The sequence below is a fragment of the Vigna unguiculata genome, chromosome 7 (assembly GCF_004118075.2).
Source record: "Vigna unguiculata cultivar IT97K-499-35 chromosome 7, ASM411807v1, whole genome shotgun sequence".
Lineage (NCBI taxonomy): Eukaryota > Viridiplantae > Streptophyta > Magnoliopsida > Fabales > Fabaceae > Vigna > Vigna unguiculata.
The window spans coordinates 28,764,879-28,784,704 of NC_040285.1; the positions used below are offsets into that span (position 1 = coordinate 28,764,879).

The 19,826-nt window shown below is 33.7% G+C and overlaps 1 protein-coding gene across 1 annotated transcript; it reads left to right on the forward strand.

Moving 5' to 3' along the window:
• The first annotated feature begins 106 nt into the window (after window positions 1-106).
• On the forward strand, window positions 107-19,199 carry LOC114191629 (serine/threonine protein phosphatase 2A regulatory subunit B''beta-like). The gene is made up of 13 exons (XM_028080926.1): window positions 107-833; window positions 3,915-4,154; window positions 4,262-4,367; window positions 4,487-4,586; window positions 7,611-7,716; window positions 7,850-7,940; window positions 14,770-14,911; window positions 15,902-16,049; window positions 16,540-16,649; window positions 17,748-17,904; window positions 18,006-18,131; window positions 18,214-18,365; window positions 18,808-19,199. Exons 1-12 carry the CDS (start codon window positions 684-686, stop codon window positions 18,352-18,354), a joined length of 1,617 nt encoding a protein of 538 aa, XP_027936727.1. The 5' UTR covers window positions 107-683; the 3' UTR covers window positions 18,355-18,365; window positions 18,808-19,199.
• Window positions 19,200-19,826: the final 627 nt, after the last annotated feature.

Sequence of the window (19,826 nt, forward strand, 5' to 3'; positions counted from 1 at the left end):
TAAAATAGTTTTCTCTATTTTCCCACCCGAAAAAATTCAAAATTATTCTGGCAGGTAAAAGAAAGGTTTGGTAATCAGGAATCACTCACTCGCTCTCTCTCGACAGTTTCAGTTGGTACAGTGCGTGCACAGAACACGGACACAACAGATAAATACAACTCTACTGTTTTATTTTACCTCTTTTCATTTGTGTTTTCTTTTGTTTTCTCATTCATCACTACCGTTTCGTTTTGTTTTCTTTGCCTCGCCCTCATTCCTTTTTCAAACCTCGAAACCAAACAAGGGTTTCTTTTATTTCTTTTTTTTTTTTTTTAATTTCCCATTTCCCCTTCACTTCAGACTCCAATTTTCTCCTCTCCCAATTTGTTTCATTCCTTGATTGTCACCAAAACCGTTTTTCCCTCTCATCTATTCAAATTTCCTGGAATTTGCAACTATGGGGTGTGTTTCAGAGAAGCCAAGCTGCAGGACCCTCTGTGTTCATCTTCTCCGGTACCCATGATTGTTTTTGGCTGAAAGTTGTTAACTTGGTTGCTGGGTTTTGGTAACCCAAGTGGTTGAAGAAGGGTAGGGGAGGAATCGGAGTAATTGTTGAAAAAGTGGGGTTTAGGGTTTTTGGCGGGCTACGGAATTTGTGATTGAATTAGGGTTGTTGAGTGCATGAGAGGTAGAATTGTGTTGTGATGGATGTGGAGGAAACTGAGGAGTTGGTGTCTTTGGACACAGATTTGTTGCAGCTTCAGGAGGTGTCTCCTTTTGCACTGAAATCGAGTCATTGTGTTGTTGAGGAGCTATTCACGCAGTGGCTTTCGCTTCCGGATACTTGTCGCCTGGTACATATATACATACGTAGTTCATTTGAACTGAACCACTTATGCTTTTCTATGAATCAATGAATGATTTTGGCTATTCACTTGACTAGTGGACATGGTGCAGATAGAGTTGTGTAGGGTTTTTTTACCAGCAAATTGAGTGTTTTTCTTTTGTTGCATGGGGGGTTTTAGTTAGCCAAATTGAATTAACATGTGACCCAAGATGTTAAAAATCCAAAATAACTGTGAAGATAGAAAACTTTTGTAATGTTAAAATACTGATCCTGATAATGAAATGAGTTAATTCCTAACGACTTATCATTCCAATCGTGCTGGATATTGTGAATCCCTTGGGCTACGTGATTGTAACTTAACCGTTTACGTTCATTTACTCTTCTCTATATGCTCTTTAGTGAATAACTTGTTGTTTGAGCATTCCTTTTCTTCCTTTCAAAGTAGCTTTATAGTGTACAATACTAACGTAGAGTTCATTGCCACTTGGAAGAGATTTCTGATTCTTTGATCTTGAAACGTTACTATCCATTTTGGCTTTTATATTTTAAACACAATAAATGACCCTTTCCATCTCCTGCCAAGTGCCTTGATGGAACTTTTAGATTCCAATGACCTAACCATAGGAGAGGTGACCTCCATTTTGATGTCTTGAATTACAGTTCTTACAGTCGACAGATATTTGTTATTTTCTGTTCAATTTAATCAGCAATCTGAAAGAGGGTTCTAGTATAGGAATTATACTGCTCTCATGCTCATTGTCATCAAAATCGCATGCTGAGTCATAGAAATGTATGCTTGTATGCTTCTGTGGTGCCTGAGTGAGTTTGCTGTGCCATAAAATTCAGAAATGGGTAGAATTGCAGCACAGAATTGTAGACTTAGAAGAATTGTAGAGTTTCTTGATCTGCTTACTGCCAGGTTCGAAAGTGTTTTGCCCAATTTGGGCTTATACAAACCTAGGTCCATAAACGAGGTGCTCACTAACCCTAACAAGAAACCAAAAAAAAACATTTCTTGTCTTCATCTTTGACCTCGTCTCCCAAAACATGACTCTGCTGCTTCTACCGTTCTTCACTGTTTCATCTGGTTCTGTTATGTCAGGCTGCAGTTCTTCCCCTGGTTTGTCTGATTCACTTTTTCTGGTTTGTTTCTCTTTCTGTTTGCTGTTTGTGACTAAGGAGTTGGACAATGTCGATCTCTGGAATGATTATGATTTTAATTTGAATGATCTATATTTTAGGTCTAGGTACTGCAGTACTATAGTAGGCACTTACAACTTAAGTTTTTTGTTGTGAGCTATGAGTTCCGTACGAATTTATTTATTGACTTTCTTATGCTTGTGATTTTAAGCTTAATTGAAAGAATTTGTGTGTTTTAAAGGTATTGTTCTCTTATATGTAAGTTTTATGAATATGTATGGGTTTTATGAATCTTGAGGAATGTTATGCAGGGTGATACGTTCCACCATTTTTATTCTGTTTAGCAGAATCTATAGTTTGATTTCGTTGCTTTTGCTGATATGCTTTCATTTCTAGATCATACGAGGAAGATTTGTAATGTTGAGGTTCTATTGATACTTTGTGGCTTGACAGTTCTAGTTTATCATTTATAAGTCATCTTAAGCACTAGCTTTTATGAATCTCTCTTTTATTTTAACAAATGCCAACAGATAAGGTTATTATGATATGAATCTCTCTTTTATTTTAACAAATGCCAACAGATAAAGTTATTATGAGATTTTTGAAGTGATGTCTTGGTTTTATGCCAGTTGTGTCCAATCGGGTGCATTTACAGCCATTATTTGATGATATAATTAATTTAAATTGAATTATTCAAATGTTGCTAAAATATTAAGTTGTGATTGGGAGTTCATCTGGACACTGGAGGAGGATGCTATTCATATTTCTAGTTAAATTTAGATTTTTAAGGGCAATCAACATGATACTTTAAAAGGAAGTTTATTCTTACCCTGTGGAAACATCAACAAAATAATATTTATGAGCAATAGCTAGAGTTGCTAAAGAAGGATGACCTGTTTCAATAACAATATGTTGAAAAAGTAAGGATTTGTTTGATTGTACCTTTGTTTTTTTAAACTATTTTATAAAACAGCGTTCATAGATTTCATAGAGTAGAAGTAGGAATAATGTAGAAGTACACGAAAGAACATGAGAATAGAAAACTAAATCAACTTAGAGATGCTTTGGTTATACAAACTAACAAAGATATTAGTTTAGAAAAGGGTTTTCGAAAACTACTCTTACCAAACATGCTCTTTTCTTTATTTTTTTGTTTTTTAAAAGGAAACAAACAGGCCCAACCACTATAATGTTTGACCCCATAACAATGTTGGATGTAATGATTACTGAAATATGACATTTTTTTGCATGTTATTGACAAAGGAAATCTGAGAATTTGTTTTTTTCCTTTCTTGCTCAATAGTAGGTTTAAGGGAAACATTTCTCTTCGTAATTTATTTTTTCACGTCCTAAATCTATTGAGGAAAACAAACCGTGAGTCTTCTGTGCAACCTGAAAATCAATGATTAGCCTGGCCAGGCCTGGCCTGGCCTGGCCTGGATTTAGTGAGGGAAATTTTGTCCTTTATGCTTATTTAATAAAATAAATAATTCTTTTACTATGTTTGATGACTGAGACAATTATTCTTATTTTATCCTCTTTCCTCCTTGTTCCTTGCTTCTATTGTTAAATCTTCTTATGCATTGTGATGGAAGTGGTTGAACTTCCACATGATTCACACAAGGATGAATTTTAAGCTGTGTGATTTAATAGAGTAAATTGAGAATCACCTAAAAGCAGGAAAGGGCATTTTATTCTAGATGCATTAAATTATTGTCATATAACTTTAAATAATCATATCAACGGAATAAACATCTCATTAATAGTTTAAGTTTAATACCAAGGCTATAGATTAGAGTAACCAAGTTAAGCAGTCAGAGTATAGATGTTTTATTCTAATTTTTAATGACCATCTCCAAAACACCACCTTGTTCTTTTCTAGCTATATTTTTATGGTACTTTTGTCTTCATCTGTTTAATTTTTTTCATTAATGCACTATGAAAACAGGTTAAGTCATTGCTTGCTGATGCAAAGGCAGGAGCTGCTTTGAGTACACTTGAGAACTCAACAAGCACAAATGCTCTGTCAAGCAATTCTCTACCTTCCTTGTTTCCTGCCGGGAGTACACCACCACTTTCTCCACGTAGTTCATCTGGTTCCCCACGCACCACAAAACAGAGGAATAGTCCTTCATTAGGATCTCCACTAAAACTAGTCAGTGAACCTGTAAGGGAGGTCATTCCACAGGTATTTGTTAGTATTGACCGATTCTTTATTTTTTCTCTATACTTCTGGTTTGGTTATACTAGAATAGAAAGAATCAATTAATTCCTTGTTTTATAATATGCTTTCAGTTCTACTTTAAAAATGGCCGTCCACCACCAAATGAAATGAAAGAGCATTTCCTGTATCAAATTGATAGTCGGTTTTATGGCCATGTGAATGGTCTGCAATTACATGGTGAGAAGTCCTTTCTGAGAACATGGTATTAGTGAGTTAATTAGTTCTAAATTCTCAATTATGATAGTTATTCTGCTGAAAGGCCAGTTCCTTTTTCAACTTTTGTTGTTAATTTGCAGAATTTAAGTCTGTTGCAAAAGAGCTCTGCAAACTTCCCTCATTTTTCTCCACTGCTCTTTTCAGAAAGATTGATGTCAATTTTACTGGAACCATAACAAGGTACCAACTCTCTTATTGTATCATTTCATTTGAATATTTTATTGCATCAGATGAAATACTAAAGTTATTGAACATTTTAACTCTAAATCTATCACAATGTCTAAATGCGGGTTGTTTCATAAATGCTAAGAAAAATTGGGCTGCCAGATGTTTGCTGATAGAATGAGCTTTCGAAAGTGGTTTACTTGCTGGATGTGGTTATGCCTTTTCGAGTTGGGCTTGAGATAGGGATTGAGTTTATGAGGTGTCTAAGTCCATCGATGGAGGTGTTTGTTTAAGTGTTTGGTTCTCCTCCCTTAACAACTAGCTTGTAAGGTAGGGTTTTTCAAGTGCTTGAGTGCATGGCATAGCTGGTTGCCAGTCTCAGAATAAGCTACTTTTGGAGGTGTCAGGTTTCAAGGGCTGCGCTATGATAGGAACTTGGGTATTCTGAAGGTGCCTAAGTCTCACACGGTTGAAATGCCTAATAGCATATTTAAGTGTTGGGTTCTTTCTTAGCAACTAGCTTTAAAGGGAGCTTACCGAAATGCTTTAATCAATCTGTTTAGTGAATTTTTAGTTACTTCCATCTTTTCCCTCAAATGAAGGAAAAATATATTAACCTTAGATAAAACCACTTATATTCTAAACCATTTTATTTATGCTGGATGACATTATGTGTGCTTCGTTGACCCTGATAAGAAGTACCTTGGTTGGCAATTTGACTATTTTTCTAGTTGGTGATTTTAGAATTCGTTTTTGGAGGACTCACTTAACTAGATTCACATTATGTTGTTTGAATTCAATTTAGAAGGGTCCTTTTGCTTTGATGTTGATTAGAATTGATTTTGATAGAATTAGTTTTAAACTGCTGACATAATTAGGATGTATGTTCAAATCGTTCTCAGCTGTAAATATATATTGGAATGTATATTTTTCTGGTCTGTTTCTGTATTTGTGTTCACTGTTAACTTTTCTGTGATGAAGAAGATGGAAGAAATTATTACCTCTTGTAACTCGTGAATTATTTATGAGTTTGACGATTTTATTTATTGACTTTCTTTACATATAATTATGAATTCAAGCTTAATTAAGTATTTGATATCTATTATAAAAGGAATTTTCTCTTATTTATGCCATGTTTTATGCTATGATGGGATATGATACCAGTGGATATGACACGGGGATTTATTTCATCTTGTAAAATATAGCATACAATACATTTGGAATATGTATCTGAGCTTATATATAATTCAAAAAATGAAATAAAATGCTTTTGTAATATTTTTAAAAACCATTCTAAAATTGCCATACTATTATCCAAATTGAACATACTAAATATCCTAAATTGAATTGTATATAGGAACTAGCAATGGCAATTATAGTCTTTAACATTACTAAATATAAAATGAAAATTGTAAATCACTACTTATTGCCTGTTGCCTAAAAATAGGAATAGTATCAATTTCATCCCCTCCTTGAGCATCATATGTAAATAAGATAATTTCCATATTTATGGTTCATCAGGAGATAATCGTGCCAGTGTAAGGTTTCCAACATTATCAAAATATTGCCTCTATATAAAAATAAATAATAAGAAAAAATATGTAAGTGGGACAAACCTCATCTTAGAGTTCTTTTCTAAAATGATATCAAAGTCTATCCTAGTAAGGTTTATTGGATCTATCTCATACTAGTTATCCGACTACCTACAAATATCCAATACCAAGTTTGAGATATTTAATCCTCAGTGTGAGTGGGCGTATTGAATATCATATTTATATGACTAAATTATAGTATATAAGTTAGTACAAACTTCATCTTAAAAGTCAGTTTTTTGAGGTTGAGTTAGTTTTGAAGTCTATATTTTAAGAGAGTGAATAAAAAATAGTATCCTATATTTAAAGGAAAGAAAAATATCAGAGGAAGAAGACAAAAGAAGTGACAGAATGCACTCCCCATAAAATATGACAAGAAGAAAAAATGAATACAAGCACCACATTAATTAGTTTTCAGAAGAATAAGAAATTGAGCACAGGCACCCCTTCATCTAGCTTTCATGGCTGCACCACTTTGAATAATTTTCATTTTCTGACCGTGTAACAGAAAATTGAAAGTGACATTTCAAAACATTTTTGAGATATGGGAAAGATATCTGAAATGCTCTATAGAAAGTGAAAATGTATTTGAATTGAAATCGAAAATTGAAAAATGTATGTGAAACAATCTCGATGATATGTTCTTCAAATACCCTCAATCCCAAAGAAATTGGAAAACGTATCCTTCAAGGCTGTGACATGTATCTTTTTCTGATATTCACGCATCTGTTTTGATTTATTTTTAATTATTGATACTGTGTGGATTTGTATTTTAAGTGTATCCAATGTGTTACATACATCCTCAACATGGATACTTTGGCTTCAAGAATGTGTATATGTATGATGTATGTGTATGTGTGTGTGTATATATGTATATATATACATGCACACGCACACATATAGGAATCTTGTGCTGTGCTTGTATTCCATGATTTATGATTCTGTTTTCCCTGCCCAAAGTATCTTGAGTTTGACTATCTTGGCCGGAGGAGTGTAAAACACAGTTGTTCAAGACTGATGTTTATTGTGCTTCTGCAAGACATTTGATAGTTGCTTAGTCAATGTTATTTGTTTCATACCACTAACTAGTTATTAAGGAGCAAAATGCCATGCCTATTAGATATCAGTTCGGCATAAAGTTGAATGTGGTTATAAGATCTGATTGATTGTTGTCCAGTGTTTTAAATTTTTATTTATTGTTTTGAGATGACTCACATAATTATTTTTAAAATGTAGCTGGGATTGATATCACCCTCACTATTTTACTATGATTCTTGCTTTTCTGTGTAAAATGTCTTTCATCTTAACGGATCATGACTGACTTTCCTAGAGAAGTTGAATGTCGACAGATTACATATCATAATTTACTATGTTGCTGTTTGGGACATTTCGTATTGGTGTTACTGCCTGTTGAACTAATTTCTCAATTTCGTGACATATATTGTAGGGATCAATTTATAGACTATTGGATTCGGGGCAATATGTTAGCTATGGATTTAACCACACAAATATATACAATACTGAAGCAACCATACCGAACATACCTTGCACAGGTTTGTTTTCTTTTGTACGCTGTCATTTGTATAGTCTAATGTATTTTTTCTATTTTCTGTCTCTCATCATGAACTATAAGGGGCTTTAAAATAAATATTAAAATTGCATTTGGATTTTCTATTTTGATTGTAGGATGATTTCAAACCTGTCCTGAGGGAACTATTATCCACTCATCCTGGATTGGAGTTTTTGCAAAGCACGCCTGAATTTCAGGAAAGATATGGTAAGGTCATATGAATTAGATAGAGTCTTTATTTCTTAAAATGTTAATTAAATCAATAGATATCATAGTCGCTAGTCTCACCTAAATTTTATGAAGGGCATTTAATTCTGATGGCAAGGTTGGATTGTCTGTTTTTAGTTTGTTGCTTTGGGGCTAATTTCTTAGTGAAAGTCTGGGAATTGTAAAAATCTCCATTTAAGATATGATTTCCTTTAATTTCCGCCCACTTTTTTCTTTTAAAGTGGGCATGCTAGAATGCAAGCAGTCTGACATTCTATTTGTAAAAGAGTCATGATGGAACGCATTCTTTATCCTCCTTTGAAATTGGAAATCTGAGTAAAAATACCATTACATCATACTAGAGCACTAGCAGAAAAGTACCCTTACTTTAAGAAATCAACAATCCACATAAAATAACAACTCACTAACCACCAATCTGAAATTTGTCCAACATTTTGAAAAATTGTTATAATCGTGTAGCGGAATGATTCACGAGTGGACAAAAACCAAGAGGGGTTGAATTGGTTTATTAATAAAATTTGAGACTTTAAAATTTTTTCCCAAAATTTACCGTTTAAATGAAAGATTCAGTTCTTTAAAAGCAAGTGCAGTTTAATAAAGAGAGTAGGAAAGATGAAGTATTTATATTAGTTCAGATTAAAAGACCTTACATCTAGTTGTTAATCTCTTAAACAAGGAGATTAACTAAATCACTATGATAAAGGCAGTACAATCAAATAAGAGAGTAAGGGTTTAGAGAGCACTTCTCTTGAAGACACAAGAGATGAAAACACTTTCTTTGAAACACATATAGAGGATGACCAACTTTCCTAGCAATAACAACACTCAATCCCCCAAGAACACACTTGGTGAAAGTTATTGCTCTACCCACACTAGGTTTTTCAAAGCTCCTTTCTTAAAAACACTCAGACAGTTCTTTAGCAATCACAACACTCAACTTCTAATGCTCAGAAAGGTGTTTTCGAAAGTGGAAAGGAGTTCTATAAATAGAGATTCGAAAATTAGGTTAAGAAATTGAAAAGACATGTTCCAACTTCAATGATAATCGATTATGACTTATGATAATATTGTCATTTATGATAATCGATTATTTCGGTGACATATATGAAAATTGAAGAAAACTTAGGATAATCGATTATCATAAGTGATAATGGATTATCACAGTGCATTTTGCAAAAATAAAACCTTCCCAGAAGGATTAAGTGCTGACTGTGGTTTCATGACGTTTCTAAGCTTACTTAAACTACAAAATACAATAAAAACTTATTACAAGAGGCTTTAAACAATCACTAAATATTCTTCCAAAAATCTTCCAATATTTACTTTGTGGTTCCTTGCAATTGTGATCATCACAACCTTTGCAACTCAACTCTTCTTGTTTTGCCAACAATTTCCCCCTTTTTGATGATGATCAAAATTTGCGTTTAAAGCCTGTGTAATATCCTGCACTTTACAACTTATACAGAGAATACATTAAAAACAATATGTTAGTTTGCTTTAAACATTTCTCCCCCTTTTTGATCATTAGACAAAAAGAGCAAAGGAGAGAAACTCCCCCTGATTCAAAGAATCTTTAAAAAATTTAACACAAGGAAAAAAATCCACTAAGTCTTATACTTTATTTTAAATACAATACAACGCATCCAAGGCAAACAAACAACAATATAATAAAATAACAAGATACAAAGCTCCCCCTAAAACTCTGCACTCATAGCATCATCATCCTCATCTTCATGAGCAAATTCCTCATCAAATCTATCCTCTAGACTTGATACTCTGTTATTTAGGCCCTTAATCAAACCAACTACTTCTTCATGACAAGTGTTGGAAAGAAGAAACAATTCTTCTAGTCTCCTATTCATGCTTAAAATATTCTCCTCCAAGGAGAAGGAAGATCTCCCAACACCATTGGAAGAGCCAACTTGAGTGTCAACAGTAGGTACAGGAGTAGAGGGAGGAATTTCATCTTCATCTTCATATTGGGGCATTTCATCTCTGTGAATGTATTGATCTCCAAGGCAGATAAATTTCATCTACTTTAGTGAGCTATCTAAGATTTGATTTGCATCATTAGTGCGATGAACTTGTTCATCAAATGTGTGCACGCCTTTATATTCACAAATTTTGGAGATGAGCAGAGAGAATGGTAGAGGATATTGAGGAAGGTGTTTTGCTTTGAGCATGGTATCAAGAATCACACTTGGCCAATCAATGATAATACGGTTTAACATCCCATAGATGATCAAGAGATCTGGTTCGCTGCATTGAGCATGGTTTGTGCTCCGGGGACACAATATCCAAACAATAAGAATCTGGATGAGACACTCGTCTACTTTGAGAGCTCCTGCTAGTAATTTTTGCCTACATCCTGTTCGGGATTTCTTAGAAAGGATTTGTATCCAAGGATCCTGTCGAACCATCAATGCCAACACTTAGAATCGGTGTAGTATCTTCGTGGATGGAGAATTTTGCGACATTTTCCCAGATATCATTGTCAAGAAAGATCTACGACTTTGACTTTTGTGAAAGCTACTCCATCACGGAATTTGTAGTTATTATAAAATACTCTTACTAAGTCAGGATAATAAAAACCTTGCATTTCAACAAAGTGCTTTAATTGCTCAACTCTCTTTGCAGAGCAGGTAATCAAGTACTTGGCAGAAATGCGAGGCTCTTACTATTTTGACTTAGTAAGAGTGTTTTACTATAATTACAAATTCCGGGATGGAGTAGCTTTCACAAAAGTAAACGGCGTAGATCTTTCTTGACAATGATATCTGGAAAAATGTCGCAAAATTTTCCATCCATGAAGATACTACGCCAATTCTAACTGTTGGCATTGATGGATTCGACAAGATCCTTGAATACAAATCCTTTCTAAGAAATCCCAAACAGGATGTAGGCAAAAATTACTAGCAGGAGCTCTCAAAGTAGATGAGTGTCTCATCCACATTCTTATTGTTTGGATATTGTGTCCCCGTGGCACAAACCATGCTCAATGCAGCGAAGCAGATCTCTTGATCATCTATGGGATGTTAAACCATATTATCATTGATTGGCCAAGTGTGATTCTTGATACTATGCTCAAAGCCAAGCGCCTTCCTCAATATCCTCTACCATTCTCTCTTCTCATCTCTAGAATTTGTGAATATAAAGGCGTAAACACATCTGATGAACAAGTTCATCGCACTAATAATGCAAATCAAATCTCATATAGCTCACTAAAGCAAATGAAGTGTATCTGCCTTGGAGATCAATACATGCACAGAGATGAAATGCCAAGTATGAAGTTCTTCCTCCTGCTCTTGTACCTACTGCTGACACTCATGTTGACTCTTCCAATGGTGTTGTGAGATCTTTCTTCTCCTTGGAAGAGAATATTTTAAGCATGAACAGAAGAATTGTTTCTTCTTTCCAACACTTGTCATGAAGAAGTAGTTGGTTTGATTAGGGGTCTAGATAACATAGTATCAAATCTAGAGGATAGATTTGATGAGGAATTTGCTCATGAGGATGCTGATGCTATAAGTGCAGAGTTTTAGGGGGAGCTCTGTATCTTGTTATTTTCTTATATTGTTGTTTGGTTGCCTTTTATTGTATTTAAAATAAATTAAAAGACTTAGCGGATTTTTTTCCTTATGCTTTTTGCCTTTGACAATCTCGGTCTTGAAGGCAAAGTTCTTCTTCATTTAATCTACCCAGTTCAAGCTTGTGCTCCCTTAACTTTTCGAAGAGAGCCACTATGGACATTATTGCAAGGTTCTATGACTCCATAATGGTCGTCACCTTTGGCTGCCAAGTTCTGTTTAAGGATTTAAGAAAGTTTATATTCAACTCATCAGTAGCGAAAGTTTTACCTAATCCAGTGAGATGGTTGACAATGTACATGAACCGTTTCTGCACATCGTAAATGGTTTCTCCCTGCTTACGAAACATCTCATACTCTTGGATCAACAAGTTCTTTCTAGCACGTTTTATAGTATCAGTTCCTTCATGAGTCACTCGAAGAATCTCCGACATTTCACGTGCACTGGTGCAGATAAATATCCTGTAAAACTCGTCATAGGTTAAGGCAGATAAATTATGTTTCTCGCCCTTAGATCATATTGGGCTCTTCTGCTTTCATCTGCAGTCCATTGAGCAAAGGACTTTGGTTCTTGCACATCATTAACATAAACAAATGGACCATTTATCATAGCATACCAAATACCCTATCAACATATTCCAAAAAAATTTGCATTCTTACTTTCCAAAAGGGATCATTTACTCCCGCAAAAAGTAGAAGTCTGTTACTAGAGGCACCCTCGGCAAAGGTTTGGTTTTGTCCAACCATTTTCGAAATTTTTGAATTACTATCAAAGTAAGCTTTGATACCAATTGTTATATTCGCGGAGTGGAATGATTCGCGAGTGGACAAAATCCAAGAGAAGGGTGATTTGGTTTTATTAATAAAATTTAAGACTTTAAATTTTTTTCCCAAATTTAGCATTTAAATGAAAGATTGAGTTCTTTAAAAGCAAGTGTAGTTTAATAAAGAGAGTATGGAAGAAGATGATGAACACAAGTATTTATACTGGTTTGGGTCAAAAGACCTTACATCCACTCGTTAATCTCTTAAGCAAGGAGATTAACTAAATCACTAAAATAAACGCAGTACAATCAGATAAGAGAGTAAGGGTTTAAAGAACATCTCTCTTTAAGACACAAGAGAAGAAAACACTTCCTCTGAAACACATAGAGGATGATCAACTTTCCTAACAACAACATCAACACTCAATCCCCAAGAACCCAATTGGTGAAAGTTTTCGCTCTACCCACACTAATTTTTTCAAAGTTTCTTTATTAAAAACACTCGGACAGTTCTTTAGCAATCACAACACTCAACTTTTGATGCTCAGAAAGGTGTTTTCGAAAGTGGAAAAGAATTCTATAAATTGAGGTTTGAAAATTAGGTGAAGAAACTGAAAAGACAAGTTCCAATTGCTACTGATAATCAATTATCATTTATGATAATCGATTATGCCAGAATAGTTTCTAAAAACAATATTTTTCGCTGATAATCGATTATCGACGATTATTCCAATGACACAGGTGATAATCGATTATCACAATGCATTTTGCACAAATAGAACGTTCCCATAAGGATTAAGTACTAACTGCAGTTTCATGACATTTCTAAGTTTACTTAAATTACAAAATACAACAAGAACTTTATACAAGAGACTTTAAACAATAATTAAATATTCTTCCAAAAATTGTCCAACTTTTGCTTTGTGGTTCCTTGCAATTGTCATAATCAAAACCCTTGCAACTCAATTCTTCTTGTTTAGCCAACAAAAACTGCAGAGACAAACTAAACAAATCCTGGTTTCAACCTAGTTAAAATAAAAAAGGGAGGCATAGGTTGAATCCCTAATGTGTATAGAGCACATAGGGTTATGCATTTATAAATAAGAAAATACAAAGAGATAGGCCTAAGCCCATTACATCTAACAAACCTAAAACACCTTTGTGTCCAAAGGTGTATTTGGTTTGTCTTTTGAATCAGGCAATTTTACAGATTGAGAGTCTAAGGAGAGGGTATTTGACCTTTTTGAAGCGATTAATGAATTTTGTTTGTTATTTATCAGTTCATTTCACTGCAGCTGGTGTTGTCTTTGTTTCCTTTGAGAAACCAGCTCCAGCTAGCATCTACAGAAGAAGAGCAATAAAAAGATGACTTAAAAATGTATATCACTGCCTATTTTAAAAGATAGGACTCTGTTTGTCTGTGTATATATTCAAATATAAACTCTGGTTGCAGGATCATATCAGCATAACTCTGACCTGTGTGGTTCACTAATATATGACAAAAAAGCATCTTATTCTGAACACATTAATAATGGGGTTTAATTATACAGTATACATAAAAAAAATTATTTACCTATACATTCATGATGTCTCTTTAGGTCTGATTTTTTTTTCTGGTTTCTTTTTTGGTTACTATATCAATTTCATGTGTAGTTTTTCCCTTATCAACTTCTGTTGGTGTATGTGGAAGGGGCTTGGATAGAGCCATCAAAAAGGTCCCAACGCATGGGTCAACCTGTCCAAGATGTGTTCCAGCTAGGCCTGGAATAAAATCTTATAACAATGGGTCAAAATATTGAACCCAACCCACCTTGATTGAACCTGTGGTATGGTCGGGTTGACCCATTAACCTACCTAAAAAAATCCTCTAATTGCAAAGATAATGTTAGATTGAAATTTTAATTCTCCAATTTCTTAATTATGGAATCTTAATTTTCATGTATCTTGTTTTGTTAAATACATAAAAAATTAAACAGTAGATTTTTTAATTTTTCATTTTAAAAGTGACTTTTCAAAATTTTGTTAGGCCAACCAACCTGAACCGAACTAAAATTTTTCAGTTTCATGTTAAGTGAGCTAGGTTGGGCAGCCTAGCCTTTGTTGACAGCTATCGGCTTGGTTCCCTTAAGCACGCAGTCTCAGTTCAATCTCAAAAAATATAAATTGGAAGGGTACTCTTGGGAAACCAAATAAATATCAATTAGTAACATAAATATAACTTAGGTTTTTAACTTTCAAGAGTGTTTATTCTAGGTGGGTTGTCATCATAATATAATTAGTACAATCAACTTACCATATTAGATATATTACGTCTTAGGAAATTTTGTCTCACTGAGCTTCAACTAAAGAATTTCAATTCTTTTAACATATTCTTGTGTTTAAGGTTTCTTTTCTACATTTTTTATCGAGAAGTTCTCAGGCTATTTCTCACTGCTGTGCTATGTGTTTTTTAAAACAGCTGAGACTGTCATACATAGAATATTTTACTACATGAATAGGTCAGGAAATGGCCGACTTACACTGAGAGAATTGAAACGTGGGAACCTAATTGATGCAATGCTTCATGTAGACGAGGAAGAGGACATTAACAAGGTTCTGAGGTAAAGGCTTTTTAGCAGAAAAATCACTAGATGTTCTATTGGAGGCATACCCTTGTCCTAGAAATTTCCTTTCGTTTATTGGCATGAACTCCTATAGAGAAGTGCTTTTACCCTGTGAAACTAGTTGTGCTCATTGAATTCAATCGATTGTTTTATCCCTATTACTTGTATTCTGAAAGGCTGGCTAAGGCACTGGAACAAGTAAAATTTAAGGGTCTGTTTACTTAAAAGAATTTTTTCTGTTTTCCTTTCTTGCTTTAACTTTTAATTAGAAAAGGAAAGTTTAGAAGAGTTAGTGAGACTATATAGAAACATTTCAGGTTGAAGAACTGAACTAGCAATTGCCTCAAGCTTATGCCTCAAATCTCAATTTATACTAATTAGTGGAAAAAGAACCGAGGAATATCTGATCATGCTTATATAATCAATTTTGGTTTATGCTTCGAAATAAATGAACTGCTGGAGGAATAATGCAGGACTTTTTCACCACCCTAATCCTAATTACGAATCAATTCCCTCCCAAATCCATCACGCAAATTGTGGTCCTTAATTTTAGGGCTCAATATTTCTTAAAACCTCACAAGCAAAACACCAAAGATAAATCAAATAACATAGCTTGAAAGAATTTAAGGTCAGAAGAGAAGGCTGCGAGCAAATGGAGATTCTCTGAATTCTGAATCTGATGAGTTATTATTGCGTTTTCTTGGTTTGCTAGTTCTGAATATATTAATTGAATTGAACAATAGAACAGTAAACATCCTGACAGATCTATCCCATATCATTATTGGATGCAAAGAAGCAACCTTTAATATGTGGGCAACTTCCTTTGTTCTTACATGTGCTTGGTCGATGTTCATTCTTGAGAAATTTGATCCCTAAGATATTGTAAATTCATAATTGGCTATCATTTTCAATTTAGATATTTCTGTAGAATTCAGTTTTTTTTTTTTTTTTTGTATTTGCTTCATTAATTGTCTTATGGAATTTCAGGTACTTCTCATATGAGCACTTTTATGTCATTTACTGCAAGTTTTGGGAGCTCGACACAGATCATGACTTTTTCATTGATAGAGAGAATCTTATTAAATATGGGAACCATTCTCTTACCTATCGGATTGTTGATAGAATTTTTTCCCAGGTCTGTATAAATTTTTCGCTTTTGCCAATGTGCCAAGTTCAGCTCTGCTCTACTGTGTACAGATATAGCAAGCCTCATTGAAAATTGATAGTGTGTTTGGAGCCAAAAATTATTATGAATTGATTTGATTTATAAATAAATTTTGCCCTTGGTCGATGCTACCCACTGTGAATATTCTGAGGCAATAATTAAATTACTTAAAAGAAATGAGTTCCATTCATTTCAATTTTTTTCTCTGATAATTACTTCAAAACAAGAAAACTGATTACTAATCTTTTGTGTATTTTAACATATTTTAGGGTAATAAAGTAAATTACTTTAATGAAATTAATTCCATTAATTTTTAAGGTATCCCAAATGTGGAATTGATTTGCTAATTAATGATTTCAATTTTTTTACCTGATAATGATTTCCAAATAAGAGAACTGATTACTTAAAATCGTTTTTGTATTTTAACATATTTTCTTTCATATGCTTTAAACTGTTCTAGGTTCCAAGGAAATTTACCAGTAAAGTTGAAGGGAAGATGAACTACGAAGATTTTGTTTATTTTATACTTGCGGAGGAAGATAAGTCATCCGAACCTAGTCTAGAATACTGGTATTCTTCCCACCCATCTTAAATACTGGAGATACTTTTTGCAACAATAGAAATTACATCTTGACTAATATATGACAGGTTGGATCATAAAATGAATGCAAGTTATTTTCTTCATTGTTTTACTAACTCTGAAAATTTTCTAATAATAATATGGATAATCCTTATATCTGTTTTTTTATTCTTGTAAAGGTGCCATTTCCCTGTCTTGTGCTAAAACTTTCTCTAATACGGACATCTTGAATAGGTATTTCATTAGTTGTCTTTCCTGTTAGCCTTCATTTGCATCCCACGAAATTGGGAGTGCAAAGACAAGAGAAAGAAAGTGAGGGGAGGTCACCGGTTTGCTTATGAAGAAGGGGGTGAAAGTTGGAAAATCAAAGAAGAGTGTGTGAGAAACTTTCTGCCCAAATGTGGGATGAAATAAGTGAAAAGTTGAAATAGCATCACGTAATTGATTATGTTATGTTTTTCTACCACATTTCACGTTAAAAATCACCCTATAATTGCTTATGAAGACCACATAATTGATTATGGAGTGACATATATGCGATCAATTTTTTTTTCAAATTCTTAAATATAATCAATAAAATAATAATGTCAATAAAAAAGGTTATAATAAAAACACTTTAATGTATTTTTTCTTCATTTCTTTTAATCTAAATTGCTTTCATTTCCACTCATTTCTGACCTCTTCTGTTCCTTTTTTTCTCATTCCACTCCCTCGCTTTTCTTCACACCATTCTCTTAAATTTAGGAAAAATTGTATTATTGCATTGTTGTGAGATAAGTACATAAGTTTGTTCACAAGTCTTTGATACTTTTCCTTATCCTCAATAACATCCTGCTCCACACTTTCTAACTTTGTATTTGCATCAATTGGTGTATTTGTTCTGCATGCTTTTTTACGTGTTTCTTTTAGCAAGTCAATAATTTAACTTGAGTATTCGTTTTAAGATTATTGAAACTTACTGCTTACTCAAGGTTTTTGAGTGTTCAATATATTTCTACATTGTAGATTCAGTATCTCAGTAACAATTTTAGAAGTTAACTTGCTGCAATTTTTATCTCTTTCACCCAATTTTTTTTTAATTCTTGTAGGTTCAAATGCATTGATTTGGATGGAAATGGAGTGCTGACACCAAATGAAATGCAGTTCTTTTATGAGGAGCAGTTGCATCGGATGGAGTGCATGGCCCAAGAGCCCGTGCTTTTTGAAGATATATTGTGTCAGATTGTAGATATGATTGGACCAGAGGTTTCTCTTTGTTCTTATCCTTGCATCTTTGCTCTTTTTACTTGTTTTTTGTTTTATTCCTCTGCAGTATATGCCAAGTGGTGACTGTCCTACATTTGCAGAATGAGGGATATATCACATTACGAGATGTTAAAGGAAGCAAACTTTCTGGAAATGTTTTCAACATTCTTTTCAATCTCAACAAATTTATTGCTTTCGAGACTCGTGATCCCTTTCTCATACGGCAGGTAGAAATAAGTTTGAGATCCTATATTGTTGACATGAAGGCTTTAGTAATGTTGGTTACATCTAATAACGAGTTTTGTTTAGGAACGTGAGGATCCAAATTTGACCGAGTGGGATCGTTTTGCACATAGAGAGTATATTAGGCTTTCCATGGAAGAAGATGGCGAAGATATGTCAAATGCCAGTGGAGATGTCTGGGAAGAATCACTTGAAGCCCCTTTCTGAGGTTTAATTAGGTAGGTGGTTACAGCCATATATTCATTTAATAAGTTGGTTTAGTTTACACAAGGATGCAACTCATATGTTTCCCCATTATTATATAAACCTTGGTTAATAGTGAAAACTCAGTATCATTATTATTCTAAAAGTTTTCTTGTCAACATTATGTTGTGAATGTCAAATTCATGAATCTATGTGACTAAGGTAATACCCCAACTTGCGAAGTTAAGATTGTGTCAGTCTTCCACCCTGTCTATTATACCTTGAAATTTTAACAAAGTAGGTCTTCCAAATAATATTGGAGCATATGACTCAGTTGAAAATATGAGAAGATATATTGGAGTATAACAATTTCTGTTACTTCTTTGGATTGTGTTCTAAATCTTAATAAACATAACCGTGGAAAGGTTATTTAATACATTTGGTTTTAGGCCTAAACAGAGATCATGGTAAATGCAGGTGAATCAATCGAAGGCAGTGTATTGTGGCCCCTGAATATGACATGACGGTAAATGTCTACTAATAGTGTGCTGTGCTCTAGAGAGAAGTTTCCCTGATATCTGTTTTAGTAAGAAACTAAGAATAGCAAGTGCCCTGAACAGGGTACGAGCAGGTGCAGATTTGTTGTTCTTGTTCATATACATATTTCTTAGAATTATCTTATCAAATTAAATTTCTGTAAAAAAATCATGGAGAGTTTTTTACTTCAGTTTTTTGTTTCCTTCTTTTTTTTTCTTTTACAAATTTCATCACTGGTCAATTGTATTAAACTTTCAACGTTTTTCTTGTTATACAGTGAAGAGAAAGTGCCATATCCTTTACCTAAGGATCTGCAGTGCTGTTTTTTCTTTATCTTTTAAAGAAATCTATCGTTTTAGTTGAAAAGATTTATCAACTCAGTTTGATTCTTTATTACGGATTTTGGCATTTATTGGATAAATTATTTACTACTCTTAGAGTACGTATGATTGATTTGGCAGGTAACTTGTCTATTACTATGATAAATTGTTTCATTTTATGTTTGTGTCTTGCTCAGAAAACGTTGATTATCAAATCAAATTTGGATTGGATTTTAGTTGATACGAGTACCTAAAGTGCAACCAAGAGTTTTAACGAAATGTTTGTATGGAAAACTCAAAGTAGTTGAACCTAATCCTCTTAAGGTTAAAAATGTTAGTATGAATTATTAAATGTTCTGATCATTCCCACGAAATCACTCTATGATAGCAAATTCTAACGTGTCAACAATTAATACTATAAATAGTATTAATATCCACAACGTGATCATCCATGCATGCATGTACGTATATGCATAACATAATTCCTTTTCAAATTTTAGATTATTACGTCCACAAGACATAACGTGGAATTGGTACAAACAAAGCATAATTTTAGCGTTCCACATGCAAATGCTATTAATAGCCTTTGAGTGATTCTCCACATTCTATTCCACAAACGAAGGAATCAGAGAAAAATGA